Consider the following 23,761-nt stretch of genomic DNA (forward strand, 5'->3'; position numbering starts at 1 on the left):
GCAAGTGCTTACTATGTGCCAGACACTATTCAAGTACTGTGTCTGTATTAACTTATTTAAGCCTCACAATAACCCTGTGAGGTAAGTATTATCATTATTCCCATTTTATAGATATGGTAACTGAAACAGAGAGATGTCAAGTAACTTGCCCACAATTACACAATAAGTGGCAGAGCTGAAATCTGCATTCACACTATTTGGCTCCAAAGTTGGTGTACACTGTCTCTATACTAATGATTTCCAAATTTAGATCTCTAATCTTGGCTTCTAACCTTCACCACAGACCCATATATCTAAACCACTAACCTGATATATCTCATTAGGTTTCTGGTAGGCAACTCAAACTTAACATGTCCAAAACTGAATTACAGACTCTTCACTCTCACCCCAAAACAAACCCTGTTCCTCCCACAGTCTTTTCATTTTGGTAAATGGCACCAGTATTCACCCAGATGCTCGGGCCAAAAATGGTGACCTGTGACTAACATAGAGATGAGACGGGGGACGTGAATGACAATCTATTAAATATTAGTAAAGCTTATATTTTTATTTTAAGATTAGAAATAGAAAGAAGTTCTAACTCTTGTACCACAATAGATCATTACAATACCAAAACCAAACCCACTGCCATCAGTCAATTCCGAATCATAGTGACAGTGGAAACTACAGGTCTAGATCACTGCAAAAACTCCCTGAATGGTCCAATGCCCAGACCTTGCCTCTCCTATAGTCAGTTTCCCACTCAACAGCGGGAAGGAACTTTGTAAAATGTAAATCAGACCATGTCACAACTCTGCCCAAAAGCCCTCCAATGGCCTCCAACTACACTCAAAATCAAACCCAAGGCCAATAAAGCCTGATACGCTCTGGTCCCTGCCTACCTCTTCATCCTCATCTCCCACTAAGCTCCACTTTGTTCTCTGCTCTTGTGGGCTAGCTTTCTTGCTTTTCCTCCAACCTACCAAACTGGTTCTCACTGAGGTAGATCCTGACTCAGGGTTTTTGCAATTACTCTGCCTTCTGCCTGGAATAATTTTTGCAAGGTTTTCTTCTTCATTCAGAGAAGCCTTTCGTGACTAACCTACCTAAACAGCCCCAGCCCATCACATTCTCCCGTTATTTTTTTATAGCACTTATCACTTTTTAACATTACGGATTTGTTCATTTCTTATCTTCTCCACTGAAACACAAACTCCATAAAGGCTTATTCATCCTTGTATGCCCAGAACCTGGAGCTGCGCCTGACAAAAATTAGTTACCCAAGTAAGTATTGTTGAACAAATAAAAGACTAATGTTTAATAAGCATGACCTTTACTAAATATTTATCAATTCTACTGGCCAAAAATGCTAGTTAAAATAAAATTCAAATACAGAAATTCCAGACATCTACATTCTTACAAAATCAAGAAATATTTACCTATTATTTTATCTCTGTTCTTACTGCCTAACTGATAATCACGAGTAGGACTAAATAGTTAATATTCAAGGAGTACACATAGGACTTTCTAGTGACATTGTAGAAAAAAGTAACCCCCCGCCATGCGTATTAAAAAGAGCTAGCGATTCAATTTTGGGGAACAGAATATGAATGCATACCAGTTATGCTCTACACTGTTTAAGACACAGAATTCACAGATTATCCCATGTAAGCAAGAGCTACTAGGTTAATTAGGACAAGTAGAGATTAATGAAATAATTTGCACCATTCTTTTATATATTGAAAACAGCATTTTTACCAGTCATGTTGGATTATTTTGAATAATCAGTAAATCTATTAATTTCAGATGAAAGTTCTACCCCACGTAGGTGCTGATAAAAAGTTACACTGCCCTATATCACTCCCATTTCCAAGGCCCCCTGATAAAATACTGGTCAGTCCTTCACCTTCATTATAGCACTACATATTTTCTCCCAAGTTTTTGTTAGGCATCCAGTTCTATCTCTTAAAAGAAGGCATCTCTTACTGACCACAAAATTGAAAACAGAATGTTTCAATGGGTGTTCCAAGGCATTTTATACAAATAATGAATCACTTTATATCAAAAGTCTTTGACCCATTCAGCTTCTAGATCTTACCTGTCTCCCAAGCATGAAATTTAAGAGTCCTCTGGAACCCACTCACTCCTCTTCTTTCCTTACATCAAGTTGTAACAAAATCTTCTCTCCCCTTATGCACGTTTCTCAAATGAATTCTCACCTGTCTGAGTCTGACTCCAAGCCTGTTCTGTACTACCGTAATTTTTTCAAACATCCAGCTCAAAGGCCCTCTCCTTTCTCATCATTTCCAAATGGCAGTATTTTCAAAGTATCAGTTTATCTAACAATTATCCAAATTCTTCAAATACTTTCTATAACCCTTTTTTATTAGGTCTAAACTCTTCATTTTTACCTCAATCCTCTGCGCTCCACTGCTGCAGTGGTAAGCTCCCTCTTTGATAACATCTCCCTCTCAGGTTTTCCCTAAGCTGCTTCCCATGCCCGCTCCCCCAACCCAAACATATTTTTACTCTTCTTTCTTCAAATTTCATCACAATTTTAAGAGGAGAGCCATTGGCCCACCTTCAATTCATCAGGGCTGTAACGGTGGAGATGCAAAGAATGGAATCAATGCAAAGGCTATTTGTAGAGAGAGAATCTATAGCCTGGAGAGGGAGGAAATGAAGATGACTCTGCAGGCAGAAGGGATAGAGCTGGGCAGGGGGTAGGATATATAAAAAAGAAAATTCTGAAAGGCCTCAGAGACAGGAGGGAATGGGACCACTGTGACTTGGAGACTTCATTCTGAAAAGGACACCCCTTCTAAAGTAAGAAGAATGAAAAGTCAAGTTGCAAAGATTTCTGAGAGAAAAAGGAGTGAAAAAGAGGAAGCTGTTAAGACAGTTTACTCTCAATAAAGGAGAAAGGCTATCCCTAGATAATAAGGGAATTGAGTTAATTTAGAAAATCACTTTCTAAAACAAACAAGAGCAGTTTATGCAGTTTAGCATATATAATCACCACTTTAGAAGAAGAACAATTCACCAGTACATACCCTACTTGCTACAAGTATGTAGAATCATAATATTTACCTAAATAAGTTCTTAATTTTATTTCTAATAAGCTCCCTGAGAGCAGGCACCCTAACATATGCCCCGTATTTTTCCCCATAACATACACTACATTATGGGTATGAAAATGAGAGATGGTGATGATTTCTTTCAAGATATTAAAAAAGAAAGAAAAAGGCCAGTGAATGAAATCGCTAATATAGATACAATCATTATTATCACATATGAGCAAAGTGACTCAGCTCTTGCACAGGCTGATTTTAAAAACTAACTCTGAGAGATGGCTAATACTTAAAAACACTGTCACCTGATGCGTTCCTCTTTTTCTCTTTCATTTTGACTAAAAGAGATCACCTAGAGCTAGTCCAAAGAAGGTACAACAGTATTTTATGCTCTTTTATATTTCTGTCCCTTCAGGCACAATGTATTTCTTCTTGTGTAAAATGGGTCAATAACACCACCTATCTCAAGGATTTTGAGAGGATTCAATGAGTTAATTCCTAGAAAATGCTTAGAATGGCATCTGGCATATAGTAAGTGTTCAATTAAATGTCAGCTAGCTATTATTTGTGAATGTTGCTTGCACTGTTCAGAATACTACCATGTGGTGTTATGGCCCCAAAGAGTTTAATAAAACCTCCTTGGATATTGTTGTTGGTTCCAAATCTCAACACAAATGGTATAATTACTTAGCAACTGTTTCACAGCAACAAAATCCTAGATGGAATTTGGATTCATGCACTGAAACAACAACTTACAACCTAAAAGCTACAGCAAAACTATGTCAAAGCATTAGTCATTTTACCCACCCCGCTCAGAGCAACAAAACATTCTCTTCCTTAACACAGTCTCAACCCTAGATCTTCCTACTCCGTCCTCTCCCACACGTCTCACCATCCGTACCCCTCCTTTTCCTTTTAAGTACTTGTTTCTGTGGAGAAATCTTGAAACTTCTCAAAGTTCAGGAATATAATTAGAGCAGAGCCCCTTTCTGGATGTCTGGACAGCTAAGTCTCAATGTGGCAGTATTTTCTGGTAACCTTCTAGTCAGTCACTGCTTGACCAAGGCTCTCCCTCTCCAGGCTCCCATCATCAGCCCTGTGGGAACATACAACTAGAATAAGCATAAACAGCTCTTCCCCCACAGCAGGCTGGCAGCCTAATCTGCTAATATTTTTATTTTTTTCTCAGTCTCACCCTTCATTTAAAACACTAGCAGTTAAAAATATCTTTTTCGGCTAATGACACCATGTAGTCATTCATAAACTGTATGAAAAACTACATTTTAGTCCTAGCTCTGCCATCACTAGCTGTGTGACCTTGGGCAAGTCACGTAACTTCACAGTGCCTGTTTCCCTGTATATAAAATGTGAAGGGTTCCCTCAGGCCCTCTGTTAGCCCAAAACTAAACCATTCCCGAAGCCAACTCTTCAGACAAAGATTAGACTAGACAACAAGGCATAGAATGATACTTGCAAAGAGTGTGCTTCTTAGCTCAAGTAGATACATGAGACTAAATGGGCAGCCCCTGACCAGAGGCCAGATGAGAAGGCAGATGGGGATGCGAGCTGGCTGAATGGACACGGTAAACACAGGGTGGAGAGGAGTACACTGTCACATTATAGGGAGAGCAACTACAGTCACATAACAATGTGTCTATAAATGCCTGTATGAGAAACTAACGAACTGTAAACTTGCATTTAAAGAACAATAAAAAATAAAATAAAATGTGAAGGGCTTTGGCCTAGATGTTCTCTGTGGTTGCGCTCTAATACTCTGTAACACTAAAAGCAGACTAAATTTCTTATCCTGCCACACGTAGGCCTCATATCACACCATGGACCCACACCTTCCTATCAACCCAACCATTCTCAACATCTAGATCAATTACTGGTTATAAAGCCAACCGTTCACAATAGCTACGATAATCATGTACTCCTCCTGCTCAAAAAGGGACAAAGAGTAGAAAGAATTAAAGAATGCAGCAACAGTAACAAAGTCAGAGTCATCTGGTAGGCCAGCCTCCCATATTCATGCTTGAGTGTGTTCTATGGTAATACAGTCTCGAACTAGCGAGCATTCAAGTCAGAATGCTATTCTTTAAAACACAAAACAAAAAAGTGAAGACCCATAACTAAAGAATACCTACTGCTCCCGCTGATTCTTTTTTATTAACCGGTTTAAATAGCTCGTTGTTGTTATTGCTATTTGCCATGGAGTCAATTCTGACTCACAGCAATCCCATGTGCACAGAATAGAACTGCTCCACAGGGTCTTTAAAGCTGTGGCCTTTCAGGAGACTGCCAGGCCTGCCTTCTGAGGCACCTCTGGGCGGGTTTGAACTGCCAACCTTTCAGTTAGTAGCAGAGCACTGAACAGTTTGCACCACCCAGGAACTCCTTTGTAAGTAAGTAACTAACAGTAAAACTTCAGAGTAAGGTTAAAAATGACAGGCCATTCAAAAGGTTTTTAATACAAAAACCACTTGTTTCCTAATTCTATAAAAAAGAAAGGTCAAAAGAATTACAGATGGGACAAATGTTTTCTGAGCAAATAAAAACTATGTTATTCATTTTTTCAACAAACATGTTTCCTACGAACCTCAAACTACTGGACATTAAGACTTAATACACAAATAAGTTTAGGAATTTATAGTCTCAAAGATCTATTTTTCTTGTGAAATTGGCAAGTTTCCTTAGTCTAAAATACTGGAGTAATTTTTTCACCCAGCCCACCGTCCCCCTAAATATGACAGGCATCTGCATATAAACATCCTTGAAAACACTATTCATTTTTATTCAACTCAAATGTCACCTCCTTGCTGAAACCTTTCCCATTCCCTCTGAACAGTTATCACTCCCACCCTGATATCCACTGCCAAAAGACTTGATTCTTTTTTTTTTTTTAAATTGTACTTTAGATGAAGGTTTAGAGAGCAAATTTGTGACTCATTAAACAATTAACACACATTATTTTCTGACACTAGTTGCCAACCACACGACATGTCAACATTCTCCCCTTCTCAACCTTGGGTTCCCCGTTACCAGCTTTCCTATCCGCTCCTGCCTTCTCATCCTTGCCCCTGGGCTGGTGCGCCCCTTTAGTTTCGTTTTGTTTTATGGGCCTGTCTAATCTCTGGCTGAAGGGTGAACCTCAGAAGTGACTTTAGTACTGAGTTAAAAGGGTATCCGGGAGCTATACTCTCAGGGTTTCTCCTGTCTCTGTCAGACCTGTAAGTCTAGTCTATTTTTGTGAGTTAGCTTTTTGTTCTACATTTTTCTCCAGCTCTGCCCAGGACCCTCTATTGTGATCCCTGTCAGAGCACTCAGTGGTGGTAGTCGGGCACCATCTAGTTGTACTGGACTCAAGCTGATTCTCACTCATAGCGACCCTACAGGACAGAGTAGAACTGCCCCACGGAGTTTCCAAGGCTGTAACCTTTACAGAGGCCGACTGTCACATCTTTCTCCTGGGCAGTGGCTGATGGGTTCAAACCACCAAACTTTCTGTTAGCAGCTGAGCACTTAAGCAATTATTCCTTTTCAGAGTCAGTCCAAGAGGGTGGTGACTTCAGAAATTATCTCCACAACTGGTCCTGCCCCTACCCCCACATTCTCTTTCCATTTTATCTCTAGCCTAGCTACTCTAAAAACAACTATTTTACTATCTTCCCAACTCCTACTCTTCTTGCTTCTCATAAACTGCTAACTGGTTTTCTTAATTTTGATTAAAATGCTAATGTAATTCATTTTGGCACTTCCATACCTGTGTCCTTTCGCCTCTGGGGCACCCTGACCAGGCTCAGCCTGGCCCTACAAGGCAGTGTCAAACACTGTTAACTCTAGTGCCTGGTCAAACTATTCTAATTATTTAGGTTTGTGCCTGCTTAGGATTCCACTAGCCCTGAGCTCAAAAGCTTCTCCTCAAAAAGCACAAAGTAGTGCCTCCTTTTTGTGTTCCCCCAAATCTAGAGCGCAATCTCGGACAGAGTAGGCAATTAGTAACTATCTGTGAGATGAATGGCTTGGGTTTCTATGAGATTCAGTGGTTGCCTAATCACGTTCTGCAAATGCCAGTTGCAAGGGAAGGAATCTTTTATGTGGGCAGTTTACAGAAACAGATTTCCATTTCTCTGCATCTTTTTACTCAGCTCTACGCCCACTCCTGGCTATGCCTTCAACTCTCACCCCACGACTATGCCTGACAATTCTGGACTCACTCACTAGCCTCGCTCCCCTCTAACCTTACTCTCAAAATCTGTCCTAGCTCTCTTGCACCCATTGCTCCACTTCAGTGAAATAAACTGCTATGAATCTGTCCTGTTTACCCCTGTACCCCCAACACCTAAAACAGTACATGAAATACAGTGGGCACTGGTTAAATATGTATTCAATGAATAAAAAAATTAATTAATATTAAGGATTAAAAAAGGCAGTGAGCTGTGACTGGGACAGAGACAATGGGTTTCTTTTCCGAGACAGATTTTTCTAGAAAGCTATCACATACCTATCACCAAAAAAGTTTAAAGTGCATATAATAAGAAAATTTTGGTGAACTTAATTGATGTATTTCAGAATGCATGCCTGCCCATAGCCCCTTCTAGAAAAATTCCTAGTTTGCTGCCTCCTTTGTGGGCAATGACCCATATAATCTGGGCCACGTCCCTTCCTGTGATTGCACCAGGAGTAAGTACCTGATGCAGGAGTGACCCACTCACAGACTGGTCAGAGAGAGGCCTACAGCCTATGTGACCAAGCTACAAAAGACGAGTAGGACCAATTAGATTATCTGATGAATCTGAACTAGAAGATACGGAAAAAGTTGTCCTAAAGTAGCAGGTCACAAAGTGTGAAAACTTAGGCAACTATTATAGGGCTCCATGCACACCAAGGTCACAAAGAATTCAGAGCAAGTTGGTCTGGAGACAAAGGTGAACAGACAAATGTGCAGGAAGACAAAGGTGAATAAACATGCATAAAGACTTAAAGATACCATGAGAGAGAAGAGAGTGCACAAAAGAGAAAGTGAGTCAGGACAGAGGATGGGCAGGACCAAGGACAAAAAGGAGAAAGGCAAAAGAGAACAAATGAAGGCAGAATAGAGCAAAAACAGGCAGAAACAGAGAAGACAGAAAAGTCAGGAACAGAGGAAGGACTAAGAGAGGAAAGGCAGAGACAACAGCCTGGCCACACCCCAAGAGCTGCCTCAGTTCCTGCGGCTTGATTCTTCGGCTCTGCCAGCATCCACAAAACCTCTCTCTAGTCTAACAACATTCCCTCTAACTCTACTAGCTAGTTTGAATGAGCTTTCTGTTACTTGTAAAGGGGCGGGGGGGGGGAAGACTGGCACTAGCATTAAGGAAATTCTTTTTGCCTTTAAATTTTTAAGTTGTCTTTATTAAATATATAAAACGGAATATTTATAACGCGAGTAACAAAGCAAACATCTGTGTACCCATCAACCAGCTTAAAAATAAAATATTATCAGTTATCTTTGAAGCCATCTATATGTCCCTCTCAACATTAATTACTTTTTCACTAAGTATTTCTAGAAGGTAAATATGCAATGAGAGAAGAAGAGATTAAAAAAGCCCTAGCAATCAGTATATGTACGTAATTTACACAGTATAGTTTGTTCAGAATGTCATGTCTTTCACCAATTACACGGACATGACCTATCATTTAACAAGCCTTATAAGCCATAAAACACAGAGTTTATTAGTCATTTTAACAATCATAAATCACCTAAGGAAAATGAGGGTTTGATTTAAAAAAAAAAAAATCTACCTCCACTAGCCTGAGTCCAGAACAACTACATGGTGCCCAGCTACCACCACTCACCACTCTGACAGGAGATCACAATAAGGGTCCAGGACAGAGTGGGAGAAAAATGTAGAAAAAAATTCAAATTCACAAAAAAAAGACCATCTTACTGGTCTGACAGAGACTGGGTGAAGCCAGGGACAATGGCTCCCAGGTATCCTTTTAACTCAGAACTGAAATCACTCCTGAAGTTCACCATTCGCTCAAAGATTACACAGTCTATAACACAAACAATAACACATGAGGAACACGCTTCTTAGCTCAATCATGTTAATGAGACCAAATGGGCAACACTGCCCCACAAGCAAAGAAAGAAGGCAGGAAGGGACAGGAAGCAGGGAGCCTGGGGTGGAGAAGGGGAGAGTGTTGATACAGTGTGGGGATTGCAACCAATGTCACAAAACAATTTGTGTATAAACTGTTGAATGAGAAATTAATTTGCTCTGTGAACTTTCACCTACAGCACAATAAAAATAAAAAAGTAGATCACTGGCCCAAGCAGCTCTTCTCAAAATGTTATTACTTAAGAATATAAGCAACATGATCTGAGTGCTGTTAAAGATCCCATGTTCTCTTTGGGCAACTGGCCATGAAGGGAGAAGCAGGGCTTCCTTGCTCACATTTGTGAAAACAGCAGAAGAATGCTTAAGAGAAAGTCATTTGTGAACAAAAAGGGGAATTACTTTCTGGCTGCAACAATATTGTAATTTTGGCCTCTGGTGAGTAAGTTTCCTTTTACTTCTTTGAAAGCAGGGCAACAAAAAGCCATTTTGGTGCTAACACTGAACTATGTGGTATTTACAAACGACATGACTGAAAACCACTTCTGCAAAGATACATTCCTTTTTAGTTTTGTCTCAGGACAAAAAAGTAGAGTATTAAATTTGAAGTATAATGCCCAATTTATGTAGCAAACATACTAATCACACCTGTACTTTATTTAGAGTAACAGGAAAAAGAAAGGTCACAACTGTAACAAATAATCCAAAGACCTCATTTTAACCCAAAAAAATAATTCTTCATAGACAGTGGAGATATTCTCCAAAGTTAATTGTAATCCTACATTCATTCTCCAAACCCATATATCCCCAAATTTTACATTTAAATATGTTAGAAGCCCACTCCCTACACAGGGCCCTCAAACACTGATGGCAGCATAGAACATCTTTCTATATACCTATTCAATGTAAATTAATACCACACTTTAAAAATTCGCCAACAGCAAAACAGCACAAATTGAGTTGCCAAATGACAAAAGACATCTACAATTTCAATTTCCTTTATCATGTAAATTATTGCCAATGCTGTTAAACCCAAATCCAAAAAAGTCTGGGTTTCACATATTCACTCTATTCACCCTCTTACTACAGCACAAATTAGAGGAATGGCAAAAAGGTAGGCAATAAAAGAGAGAACAGAAAGTCTCCAGATTATTTCCCCTAAATGAGATGCATATTAATATACACCCACTCCTCACTGACCCAGTTAGGTTCCAAAGACCAGGTCGTTACATGAAAATCGACATTATGTGAAAATGGAGGATGACTACATCATTACTTAACCACCAAACGACATCATTACACAACTGACAAACCACGGAGAATCACAGTTCAGCCAAATTAACACCTAACCTGACACTGTGTTCAGCCAGTGTCACTCTCCCCTTGCACCTCGGTGTTTGCTACTGCCAGATGTATGTCGTTAACAAGCAAAATAGTCAGTAGATTTTTTTACCACTGTCATAAATGCAAAACGTCGGATAATGATGTAGTTGATAAGTGAGTAAGGGTATACATGGCTTAAGATGCTTACAAATTCAAATAAATACTCTCCAAATCCCCTGCAAACCTTTCTAGCCTTATCGTCTCCATTCCTTCCGATAACAACCCTTCATTCCAGTCAAATCTGTTTGCTCACTTATGCGTCTTTAGCCTTTATGCATACTATTCCCTCTCTCTGGTCTCTGCCTGAGGAGTTCATATTTATCATTCAAGAACCACCCCAAATAGAAGATTCCCTGATATAAATGCCCCCTCCTCCCTCTAAAATTGGCTACTCCTTCTGTGATCACATTCCATATATACTTTCATTGCTTACTTCTGTATCTCCCCAACTTGAACTGCTTAAGAGCTCTTTCTACTTCTCGCCTGTATCTTCAGGTTAGAAAAGCACCTGTGTATATACAAGACAATTAGAGCTACATTTAATCATAAATAAGCTAATAAATGACTCTCCTTCTAGACAACAATGAAAACCAAAAAGCTCAATAAAAAGTAGCCTCGACTAAATGTAATGTGGTATCCTGGATTGGATCTTGGAAGAGAAAAGGAAAATCAGTGGAAAAACTGCTGAAATCCAAATAAAGGATGGAGTCTAGTAAGCAGTAATGCAACCAACATTAATCTCTTAGTTTTGATATATGGACCACAGTTATGTGAGACATCAACATTAGCGGAAACCAGGTGAAACATATAACAGGGAACTCTTTCCAACTTTTCTGTAAACTTAAACTTATTCCAAAATAAGAAGTTTATTAAAAATATGTTTAAGTAGCCTAGAAAAAGTGGAAAAAACTACAAATATTGATGGACATAAATATGGATTTTAATTATGACAAGAACAAAAACAGAAGAATAAGAGATATACAGCCATCCCTTCTGATCCTGGAGATTGGTTCCAGGACCCCCATGGATATCAAAATCCGAGGATGCTCAAGTCCCTTTGTCCCATACACTTTAAATCATCTGAAGATTACTTATAATACCTAATACAATATAAATGCTATGTAAATAGGTACTAATGCTTACACACTTTATGCTTTTTCAGCCTCTGTAAACATTTCATCCCAAACCAGACAGGCTATACTTTCATGATTTTCAGCTTTTTTCTGCTTTACTGTGCGAATGCTCAATTTGTTCTTACTAAGCTAATGGCCCACTTCCACAAGCAACATGCCACTTGTCAAAAGATCTAAAATTTCTGTCTTTGTTCAGAGACAGCACTTTATGCTCTCTCCTCTTAGTCTTTGAGGCATTGCTCTGACCACTTAGTTGCTTTTTAGGAGCTATTTTTTCACAGAAACAAAAGGTGCACACAGACAAGTAGTGAACAAGGTGCAAACAATGCTCAAACAAGGAGTGCTGGAGAGAGACCAAGGATCTGTGAATTGGCAGGCGGCTACAGCAGGGGATGCCCACACGTCACTTTATTCACATGGATTCAGTGTAGTGCTTGGGGCATGGCAAATTCAAGTCTTGCTTTTTTACAACTTCTTTTCCCTCCCCCCAAATATTTTTGACCATGGTTGACTGAATCCATGGGTATGGACAGCCGACTATACTCCTCTTATTAGAGGCAGAGGAAGAAAATTATTTTTTAAAATCCTGAAATGAACCAAAATATGTGAGAATTTATTAATGCTGTAAAATGGCAAAAAACTTTTACACCATTAAACTGAAGTCTTTCAGTTTCTATTTTTAGATAAATAATTCAACATTAGGAAACGGAAGGTGAAATGTTCTATTAAATGTATGTCATTCTAAAATTATCTTTTTACAATTAACAGTAATTTGTAACATGTATTTTCCAAGGTCCTGGTCAAAACCCATTCTCAATAGTTCCTCAAGAGCAGTGAATAGTTTTGTTATTTCTCACATGATTTTTACTGTTTTAACATTAAAAAAAAAAAAAAAAACATAATGATCCCAAAATCAAATCAGGGAGTCCCAAGGTCCTATCATAATGTGTAGTACTATCCAATGAACAGGAGTCCCTGGGTGGAGCAAACGGTTAAGAGCTCGGCCACTAACAGAGGTTGGTGGTTCAAACCCACCCAGAGATGCCTGGAAATAAAGCCTTGGTGAGCTGCTTCTGAAAGGTCAAAGTCAGAAAAACCCAATGGACTGAAGTTCTATTCTGCAATATGGGGTCACTACGATGGTAACTGCTCATGCACTTAAACAAGTATAAAAACTAGGGATATCAATAAATGCAACAAAAACTAAACCAGCTGCTGTCAAGCTGACTCCAAGTCATGACGGCCCCATGTGTGTCAGAGTAGAACTGTGTGCTCCACAGGATTTTCAATGGCTGATTTTTCAGAAGTAGATTGCCAAGTTTTTCTTCCAAGGTGCTTCTGGGTGGACTCCAACTGCTAATCTTTTGGTGAGCAGCTGACCACTTAACCCTCTGTGCCATTCAGGGACTCTAGGGATATGAATATGGGACTAAAACAGAAATCCAAATACAATGTAACATTTCCGTAAGTTCTTAGAATTTAATGGAATACTGACTATCTTAATTTTAAAATCCAACCCAAAAGGATAAAGGAAATTTTTAGTATCTGACCAAGTATAAACAGGTTACACAATCAATCATTACAGGAAGATTAATTACAAGATGGCAAGAATCCTTGCTAACTTTAAGGAAGTTTGATTTAAATGGTCCCTATAGAGTTTAACTGCTAACCCAAAGGTTGGCAGTTTGAATTCACCAGCCATTCCTTGGAAACCCTGTGAGGCAGCTCTACTCTGTCCTATAGAGTCACTATGAGTCAGAATTGACTCGACGACAACGGGTTTGATTTTTGGTTTATATCACCTGTGTAGTAAGTATGAATTGTAGGTCTGATGAATAGAAGGAGGAGATACAGGCACAATTTAAATTTACCAACAGAATGTATGTTTTGATCATGTTGGGATGTGCCTGACTCCTTAACAGTTATAGATTTACATGAGCAGCTTTACAATATTATCAGTTAAGCAACAAGAATATTTTGATATAAAATACAAAACATCATTCAAGAAACTGAAAGACGCTTATATAAGTATTAAAAACATCCATTTGAGAATGACTTGATGACAAAAAGAGGCCATCGCCACCAAAACAGTAACAGATCAATGAACATAACAGCTCAGATAATCTTAATTAGTTAACAATCTTTCTTAAACCTTTAATTATCTCCCAAGCCTAACCTGGAAATCAGAGGAAACTTAGGTCTAAACAGTAGATCTTCCTGAAACTTGTTTCTAAGATCACTAGAACATTATTCAGGTACAACTCACACAAATTTGATCTTTCTGATGTCTTCCTTCTTTGCTAGGTTCAAATCAGAAGTATTAACTTATGTTACAACTTAATGGCAAGTCATGGAAAATAGAATATTTCATTTACATGGGGTGCTGCATCAAACTAGAACAACTAACACAATGTTATTCAGTTCAAGCAGCCTGAATTACAGAAATGATACAGCTGATTACTAAGCAGGTAACAGAATAGCCTGGGTAGATAAAAGGCTTAAAGATAACTTGCTAAACACAGAAAAAGAATTATACAGAAATGAAGACAATTAAAATAGAGAGGAGGCTAATCAAATACTAGAATAATTGATTTGTATTCTCTTCAAAACACACCTTTCGGGTACTTAATGAATTTATATCTTTGAGGGTTTTAACCTTAGTTTTTAACTATCTTCCTAGTTTATTACCTTAAACTAATTTCAATCAAACTCAAGAATATGAGAAATAACAAAAAAAACAGGGCTCTTTATAACTTGCCAAAATATTCCATCTGGTTGACAGTATTAACTTCACAGATGAGGAACCCTGAAATCCAATTTACACTCCTTGTTGGTACAGAAAAAGGAAAATGAAGCTCAGAGATTAGGACTAAAACTCATCTCTCAATTTTCAGTATCTTTGCCCTATGCTTATTATTTAATGGTATCTCCTACTTTTGAATTTAGTTACCAGTTCAAAGAGATGTATTTTACTTCTACTATATTCTGTTAGCTAGAAAACAATTAAAAAAAAAAAATCTTCAATACCCTGAACAAATCTAGTCTCCACTGCTCTAGATATTTATTATGAGACCCACAATATTTTTATTTTTTGGTCTTTGCTGCTGATGTTCTAGCTCCTGAGTACTTAAATCATCTCTCCCTCTCTACTTCCGCCAACAAGTCCCATCTCTCAAAAAAGCAAAACAAAGCTAATCTAAGTAAACATAAGGTGAACACAGAGCATGGAGGAGAGCATGGACAGCTAAAAGCTACCAGCAATCTACTTTGCCGAATGTCTTTACCTACTGCCTAACAAAAACTTGTAAGCAAGATTGTTAGCAAGGAGCAAAACAGTCTGTTTTACCTCCTCCCTTAGCCTCAGACTATTTTCTGGTACTCATAAAAAGTTATTGTTGTTGTCAGCTGCCATCAGTCGATGCCGACTCATGGTGACACCAACCATGCAGGAGAAATACTCCATAGGCGTCAAGGCTGACTTTTTGGAAGCATGAACTGCCTGTCTTCAAACTGCCAATCTCTCAGCTAGTAGTTCAGAACTTAACCACTCGTACCACCCAAGGACTCGCTTATAAAAGTAGTAGGGGGAAATGAGCAAGGAAAAAGCAAGGATGATAAAGACCTTGAGCTGATCATATGTATTTTAAAAATTAATTCCTGAACCACAATCAAAGGTAATTAAATTCAGGTGACATTAACTATTCTGAGTTGGATGTGTTGATAAAAGGAATTTAAAATCCTTTAGCCCTACCTCAAATTGAATTTAATTGTATCTCCTAACCACACAAAATGACTAATGGTGACCAATAGGAAATATATTGTCATGAACTAATGAGAAACTAAAAAAGTGATATGTTTGGTTCCTCAATATTTCTATCTCATTCCATTACATTAAACTTATATTTAATGAGTATCTGCTAGGTTGCAAGCATTGTAATCTATTTATTAATCACTAGCTCTCTGGCCATGCCTTCTTTTTAGAGACTCTGACCTACTTCAGTCTTTGAAAAGGTCAGCCTTATAAAACTTAGGATACTCCTTCACCTCTACCACATCCCCACCACACCTGACTAGATTATAGCAGGTACCTGACAAGGCTGGGCCAATGTGATACTCCTAGCCAGGAACCTGGAACAGGGATCCTGGGAAACCTGAGTCAGAAGTCATGGAGCACTGCAACTACCAGGTCAGGCAGAGTGTGAGCCAGAGAAAGCGTGAGAGTAAGCCAAAGCCACATGCAAACTGAAAATTGGAAGGGAGGGGCAAGGGCAGAGAAGTCGTGAGCAGAAAAGGTGGTCTGAAGAGCTGACTTACTAGCAAATCAGGGCAAGAGATCTTTCTGTAGGAGTTGTAGGTTGGGTGTATCACAATCCATGAGACCTAGCTGTATTTCATTTTTATCTATCCTTGGATGCCTGATGCTTACAAAGTTGCCTACTGTGTCCTTTCAATAAGCCTGTTTTTTACTTGAACTGGTTTGAGTGGGTTTCTGCTCTTTACCGGCAAGAAACCTTAGCATTGTACTAGGTTCTGAACAAAGGTCTGGTGATCTACTGCTGAAAAATTAGCCACTGAAAACGCTACAGAGCACAGTTCTATGCTACATGAGTTGCCATGAGTCAGAGTCAACTCGACGGCAGTAAACAAGAAGCGTATGAGTAACCACACTCTAAATAAGACTAAAGCCGCATAATATAGGCACAAAGTACTACGAGGTGTCAAAAAGAGAGGGACAGATCATAGGCAATTTAGATTATTAAAAAGTTTCATGGAGGAAAGGTAACTAATTAGTAATCATAATAAATGGTAATTTGGGATAATTTTTTTAATGTATTTACTATGAAAAATAAAATATCAGAACGCTTGTCAGTCCGCAATTTTTTCTTTTCGTTTTACTGGAAATCTGAAAAGTCTGGTAACGGCTGAGTCATAGGATTTGTCAACTGGCTGGTTATGAGGGATCAGAGCAAGAGAAGAGTAGAAAAATGACTGCAATTTTCAGCCTAGATGATTTTGAGAAAGATGGCGTCAGAACAGAAAAGTTCAGAACTACGGGCAGACTTGAGGGAGAAGGTGAAGGGGGCAGACGAGTCCTATGTTAGATATATTGACTTGGACTAAGTGGCAGTTCATTAACTCAGTAGGGGAAGGGGAGAAAGCAGAACCATATCAAGTACAGAAAACAGGTTTTTCAAAAATTCTCAAGTAAAAAACTGACCTCTAAACAAGGAAATAAGATTCCTCACCATGTCTTACCATGTTTAGGGTTTTTCCTATCATCTGCCTTTGCATCTGGAACATCCCATCTCTGTCTGGCTGCTGGCTTTCCTCTCTCTTAATATTGCTTTTTCCTGCTCAAAGATGAGATTTTCAAGAATGGAGGTTAGGCAGTATTGTGAGGGAAGAACCATATGAAAAACATGGCTCCCCTCCCTAAAAAATGATTACACCCACAAATTTTGCTATCAATTTTAGAAAGTTTGTGGATCCTCTGACAGTCTAAAGGGTTAAAAAAAAAAAAATGTTGTGCAAGAAACCCTGGAAGGAAGAGGAGGGAGAAAGGGTAAAAAACAAAGTGGAAGTATCTGTTGAGACCTACCTACTCCCTTACACTTTCCAGGAAACTTAGAAGATGAAGCAGCTCGACACAATGAAGGAGGGAGAGAGTAAACAGCACAATGTTTTTTAAAAAAAAAAGTTGCCATTGAGTCAATTCCGACTCATGGTGACCCACAGTGCGTTAGGTCTCACCAAAACCAGCTGCTGTCAAGCTGTTTCTGCCTCATGACAATCCAATGTGTATCAGGGTAGAACTGTGCTCCACAGGGTTTTCAGTAGACTACCAGGTCTTCGAAAAGTAGTGTACTGAAAATCCTACGGAGCACAGTTCTACTTGGTAAACTACCAGGTCTTTGGAAACCCTAGTGGCATCGTGATTAAGTGCTACGGCTGCTAACCAAAAGGTCAGCAGTTCCGGTGCAGCAGGCGCTCCCTGGAAACCCTGTGGGGCAGTCCTACTCTGTCCTATAGGGTTGCTGTGAGTTGGAACCGACTCAAGGCCCAAAGGATTTGGTTTGGGTATCAGCTCTTTCTTCGGAGGTGCCTGTGGGTGGATGTGAACCTCCAACTTTCCAGTTATCAGTTGAGCACCTGACCATTCGCACCACCCAGGAACTCCTTAGGTCTCACCAACCTTCTCTAAATCAAGATCTCTCCATCAGAAACCTTTTTATCAGAAACAAATGCACAAAAACCAACTTTACTTTTTGTAGTAGTACAAATAAGCTTAATAATCTAAATATTATTTTTAAAGAAACATAGCTGCAGCCCTGATTAAAAGGTTACATGTCCTGTCAAATCTATTAAGTACTAAGCACGCTACTCTATGGTTATCACTATTCTACAGGAATTCAGATAAGAAAGAAAACCACTTGGATTAGTATAGTTAGAGAAGATTACAATAATTCCTGAAAAGGACATTTTCAGGCTGCAGAACTGAAAAATACACTTAAATAAAAGACACAAGTGCACATATAAAACAAAAACTTTTTTGCGAAGCCAGTTTCTGTTTTTTTACACCAGTTTTTCTTTTTTGCATCTTCACAGGAAATTTAGTAACAGTCTATGAATTATCCCAAATAAACCGCAAGCATTATGAAGAATCATCATATAGGAAGATATAAGGCAATGGCATATTTATTAAAGGACAGTATTAACTTCAAGAAGAATAAACATATTGAGTCAATAACACAGAAATTTAAATGTGAATAACCAATTATATGATAAAAAAAATTATATCATACAGGGTTTAAATTCATTAGATGATTCCAGTTCTCTGCAAGGCAACTTAATTTTTGCCATACCACCACCACCAGTAAAATCTCAAAGCAAGGCATTAAAAATTAATCTCATTTTGTACAATAACTTTTTTTAGGACCTGCTGAGGTAAGCTATCAAGAAATGGAAATTTGGAGAAAGCACAGGAATGGACCATTTGTTAAGTTACAACCTTACATAATAATATTCAAATCTTTCACCAGAACAGGGATATCTATTAAAATCCTTTGAAGATGTCTCAGAAGGATATGTTAATATTTGAAAACTAATCAAATATCCGTCTGAAACATTCCTGGGAAAAAAAAAAGCACTAAAAAGATAAACTTCACTAACATCATCTTAATAACAGGAGTTGCCATTTACTCAGTATTTATTATTCACTAGGCAGGCAGTTCTACTATGTCCTATAGGGTTGCTATGAGTCGGAATCAACTTGATGGCACACGATGACAACAAGATGCGTTACTGCTAAGCACTTTACATACATTATCTCTTTCATTTTATGAAGAAGGCATCATCTTCATCTCAACATACATGACAATTACCTTTCTGTGGTTAAGTTACCTGCTCTGGGTCTCAAAGCTAGCGAGTGGAGATAGGATTTGAACAGTTTTGTGTGAATCCAAAGGGAAGGCTCTTATCCACTATACCAGTGCTTCCCAACCTTTGTCACATCATGGCACACATTGAAAATAATAATATTTGTAAGGCTCATTGGAGTAAACTAGAGAGGCTTGGTAAAATATATATATATATTTCTCTATATTATGAATTATGACCAGAAATACAATCCTTCCAAATAAAATATTTTCCAATTATCAAATTCAGAAAGTTTATAGAGAGAATCACCAAAAATGTTAAAATAGCATAACTGTTTTAAAATTCTGAAAAGTTATAAGAAGGATTTACAATTTCAACACTATTAATTAAAACAAAATTTCAACGCTATAACAAATTTTCAAACAGCACACCAATAAACCATTCCATGTGCCAGCACACTGGCTAGGAAGCTTTGCATGATTTTGCCTTTCAGTAGAATATTGTGATTGAACACAAGTTTGGCGTATCGAGATCTTCCCAATAACACCTAAAGAAAATTCAAAAACAGGCAAACAGCAGAGAAAATTACAGTACTGAAGTCTTCCTTAGCTATTTTAGCCCACACTGGTTTCCTTATTTAAATTTCTACAGTATTTATAATCTATAACATTCATTTCGATTTTATAATAACAACAATAGCTAATACTCACTGAGCTAGTACTATGTGCCAGACTGTATTCCACTTTACCCTATCGTATTTAATCCTCACAGCAATCCTATGAAGTACCTTTATCTTCTCCATTTTAAAAATGAGGAAACTGAGGCAGAGAGAAATAAATGAATTTTCCCAAGGTTATAGCTAGTAAGTGGGAATCAGGTTTTCAAGCAGTCTGACTTCAGACTATTAACCACTAGGCTAAACGACATCCCTTTGACAACAAAAATATATTACTACTTACTGAGCACCTATCATGTCCCAGGGAAGACAAAGGTAATAGAGATAGATCTCAAGTTAGACTAAGTTTGATAGTTTCAGAGTGATGAAGTAAAAATGACTCACATGTACATCAAAGAACGTACTCAACAGCAAAAAAAAAAAAAAATCACATACAGCGATGAGTACATTTTACATAAATAGCAAGGAAGGCAGTTTTAACTTCACATGTGCATCATCATCCGGCTCAAGCAAGAACATCTCTCTGGAACCTGTTTGAATTTGTTGATTTAACTTGCTCAAGGATACAAAAAAAAAAAAAAAACTTACGTAAAAAACAATGAAGTTAATGCCTCCTCTGCCAAAAGACCAGAAGAGCTGGATGATGCCCAGCTATCACTGCTGAACATTTCGATCAAAGATTCTACGGAAAAGAATTTCAAATTCTCATGGAACTCCAGACTTTCTAGAGCCATGGGGGCTAGATGAACCCCTGATACTACTGCCCTGAGATAAACTTTAAAACTTAAAACGAAGGTGAAAATGATTGCACAATCATTTCAAAAATGATTATATCTGAATTACATTTCGAAGGATGTAACCAATGTCGCTAAATTGTACATGCAGAAACGGTTGAACTGGTATATGTTTTACTGTGTATATTTTCAAAAACAACAAAGTTTTTTTAAAAATGAAGTGATAAAAATTAAAAACAAATGCTTTAATACTTTGATTTTTATTTACTGCTTTTCAAGTTTCCTAAATCATCACATGCTTTTGTTTTTAATTAAATGTAATATTTATAAAGTCCCGAATAAAGATTTTTCTAAACATCTGAACGAGTTCTACTTGCCTGAGTTCTGCCTGCTAAGTCTTGCCATTTGGAAGAAAGTCTCATAGTTTACAACTATATTAAAACAGGCTAACGGCCCAAGGGATCTCCGACGGCCAATGTAAATCAAAACACTCACAGAAGCCGAGAATGCACCTTTAACCTCATAACCAACCTATCAATATAGAAAATGCCTTCACTGTTATACTTTGTACCAAACATCTGAAAGGCCCCAGGACCAATGTCCAACATTAGCTGGCTCAGGCTGATTAGCAGCAAATGTTTAAGCAGCACCTACTATGTGCCAGGGACTGTGCTCATCCACAACAACACCTGTTACATACCTACCGCCGTCAGGTCGATTCCAACCCACGACGACCCTTCAAGACAGAGTAGAACTGCTCCGTAGGGCTTCCAAGACTGTAAATCTTCACAGAAGCAGACTGCCACATCGCTGTCCCGCAGAACGGCTGGTGGGTTCAAACCACTGACTTTTCGGCTAGAAGCCAAGCACTTAACCACTGCGGAACCAGGGCTCCTTATCTATTACATAGACCGTGGAAATCTTGAACTAAATCTGAATTTGTGCCTTCTGAAAGTTTAGGCAGTCAAACTGGAAGCTCAAAATCCAATGCAGTTTTCCCCTTATATCCAAAAAAGCTATTACCAGGGCTTCTGCGATCAACAGACAAACAAATATGTTAACAAGAAGAGACTAGCAGGTGCAGCCAGCACGTCCCAAAGTTCAAACTAAAACAAGCCTTGGATTATGGTGGTGCATTCTGTCCTCTGAGTCTGTTTTACACTATGAAAATTTGGCACTTCCCCTAAAGCAGCTACTTTTTCTCAAAAGTCAACTGTTTTAAAAATTAAGCTGTTCTATTGCTTAAGAAACCACTTTATTCTTATTCTTCTCTAATGGGTCCCTAGAAAATATTAATAGTGAAGAAATGTGGCTCGATTTATTGGTAAACTAATGCCAAGGTACTTCATATGATTTACTGAGCCTCTAGAAGCCAGTCTCTCAAAAATTGTAAAACTAAACCTGCTGAGCAAAATGCACCTGATGGTCCGTAAAAGCTATTTTTTAAAAATGTCAGGTAGCATCATAAAAAGTAATGCCTAAAGCCAATATTTTTTATTCGAAGAAACCAAAAAAGATAAAACAGTTCACCATAGATCTGTCGGTCTTTAGAAGAAATATGTCCAATTTCTTAACTTTTCCTAACTCCTTCATTCACACTGCACATCACCCCTAGCCAACTATTGAGCAACTCCCAATAGATAATCTATGTCCACTACCTCAACTGCCACAAATCTCAACCAAGCCATTCTTTAAATTTCCCCAGCTCTCTACATCCCCCCTTTATAAAAACAGGGGAGGGGGCTGTAAAATTTAAGAGAATAAAAATGATAGAAAACGCAGGACAAGTATAAAGACGGCCTCAGCACCCAAGCTCTCTTCGTTCATACCCGATAACCTGTCACCCACCTTTATGTTCCTGGATAATCCAAGTTCCCTCCACTTACCAACAGTTCAAAATGCCCACTCTCTAATGACAGAGTCCTTATGTGATCGCTCTGCCCCAACCTCTCTATTTATATTAATTACTCTAAGTTTCCCAGCTCTATTCTAAGAGTACCACTACGCTTCAAATTCGCAAACCATTATACAAACCCTACACATTACACTGTATCCCGAACTCCTTGCTATCAAAACACTGCAAATCCATACAAAAGTTTCCCTAATATCAGCTGTTTTATGAGTATTTCCTATATTCCTAACAGTCTCTTTACGGTACCGCCCCATTCCGAAGCTCTCTACGCTAAACCCAATTCCAGCCCGGAGTCACACCCTCTACAGCTTAATTCCTACAACCCCAAACCCCACCCCCTCATCACGCCCTCCGGGGCCTCAGACACCAACCTAAATACCCGCCCCAAGCCCGTCAAGCCCTCTAGATCTCTCCGGAGTCCTTTACACCGGCCCGGCCTGACCCCCCCTCAGATTTTCCAAGTGCCCAGGGCCTCCCAACCACCCCGCCAGCCACGCCCACGGCCCCATACCAAGCAGGAGCAGCTTTACTTCCTTGGCCGCCTTCTCCCCGTCCTCCCGCAAGTTGCGGTCGATCATCTTGCTCCGCTCCACCGCCGCCTTGTCTTCGGCGCTCAACGTGCAGCCCATGGCGGCGGCGGGAGAGGGGACCGTATCCGGGCTCACTCACACACCGCGGCGACTGCGGCTCGGGCGACTGAGACGGCGCCTGCTGCTGGGCGGCGTCCCTCTTCAGTCTCAGCTCCCGGAGCGCCCAGAGGAACCGGATATCCGGCGTTTGCGACACTTCCGGTGATGCCCTACGGCCGTCCCTTCTCAAACCGCTCTAGCTCCGGGAGGGGAGGTGCTACCAAAAGCGGAAGTACTGGGGAGGGGGCGGTAGGCTCAGGTTATGGATTTGTGGGCTGGGTGCACACCTCTAGTCCGTCTTTAGTCTCTTTTTCCCTTTTCGTCTGCCTTTTGCTTTTCTATATTATTTAAATAAATGTAGAAAATCCTGGGTCTGGCTTCTGTATTTCATAGGCGCCTTTCTGAGATCCCACAGACGGGTTTGGACGGGGCAGGATGGTGGGAGAGATTCTCAGCTAAGAGCCTACAGCCCGCACGGAAGGCTTTGCTGGGTGCAGGCCAGTGAGCCTTTGATCGCTGGCCTTGGAGATCCTGGCCGCTGCCCAAGTATAGGACAGTCTGCCAGGGTCGTCTCGGCTAGATTTATAGAAAGGGAACAAACTGCAGCCTGGTCCCCAGCCGCGCCTCACATCTGAGATCTAACACTATAGCGAGCCACTTCTGCCCTCTCCTCTGGCCCGCTACCTCCTGCTCTCAAAATGGATTCTGGTCCGCGTGCCATTACGTACGAGGTTCTGTGGATTGGGGAGTTACCCAGCTCCTGTGT

General features: G+C 39.4%; 1 protein-coding gene across 1 annotated transcript in view; it reads right to left on the minus strand.

Moving 5' to 3' along the window:
* The window catches only part of GNAI3 (G protein subunit alpha i3), a 62,150-nt gene extending 39,018 nt beyond the window's left edge, over positions 1-23,132 (minus strand). The window contains exon 1 of the mRNA XM_049880149.1: positions 22,878-23,132. Within this exon, the coding sequence (XP_049736106.1) occupies positions 22,878-22,995 (118 nt within the window). The 5' untranslated portion in view covers positions 22,996-23,132. The remainder of the gene's footprint in view (positions 1-22,877) is intronic.
* Positions 23,133-23,761: the final 629 nt, after the last annotated feature.

The sequence above is a fragment of the Elephas maximus genome, chromosome 3, assembly GCF_024166365.1.
Source record: "Elephas maximus indicus isolate mEleMax1 chromosome 3, mEleMax1 primary haplotype, whole genome shotgun sequence".
In the NCBI taxonomy this organism is placed as follows: domain Eukaryota; kingdom Metazoa; phylum Chordata; class Mammalia; order Proboscidea; family Elephantidae; genus Elephas; species Elephas maximus.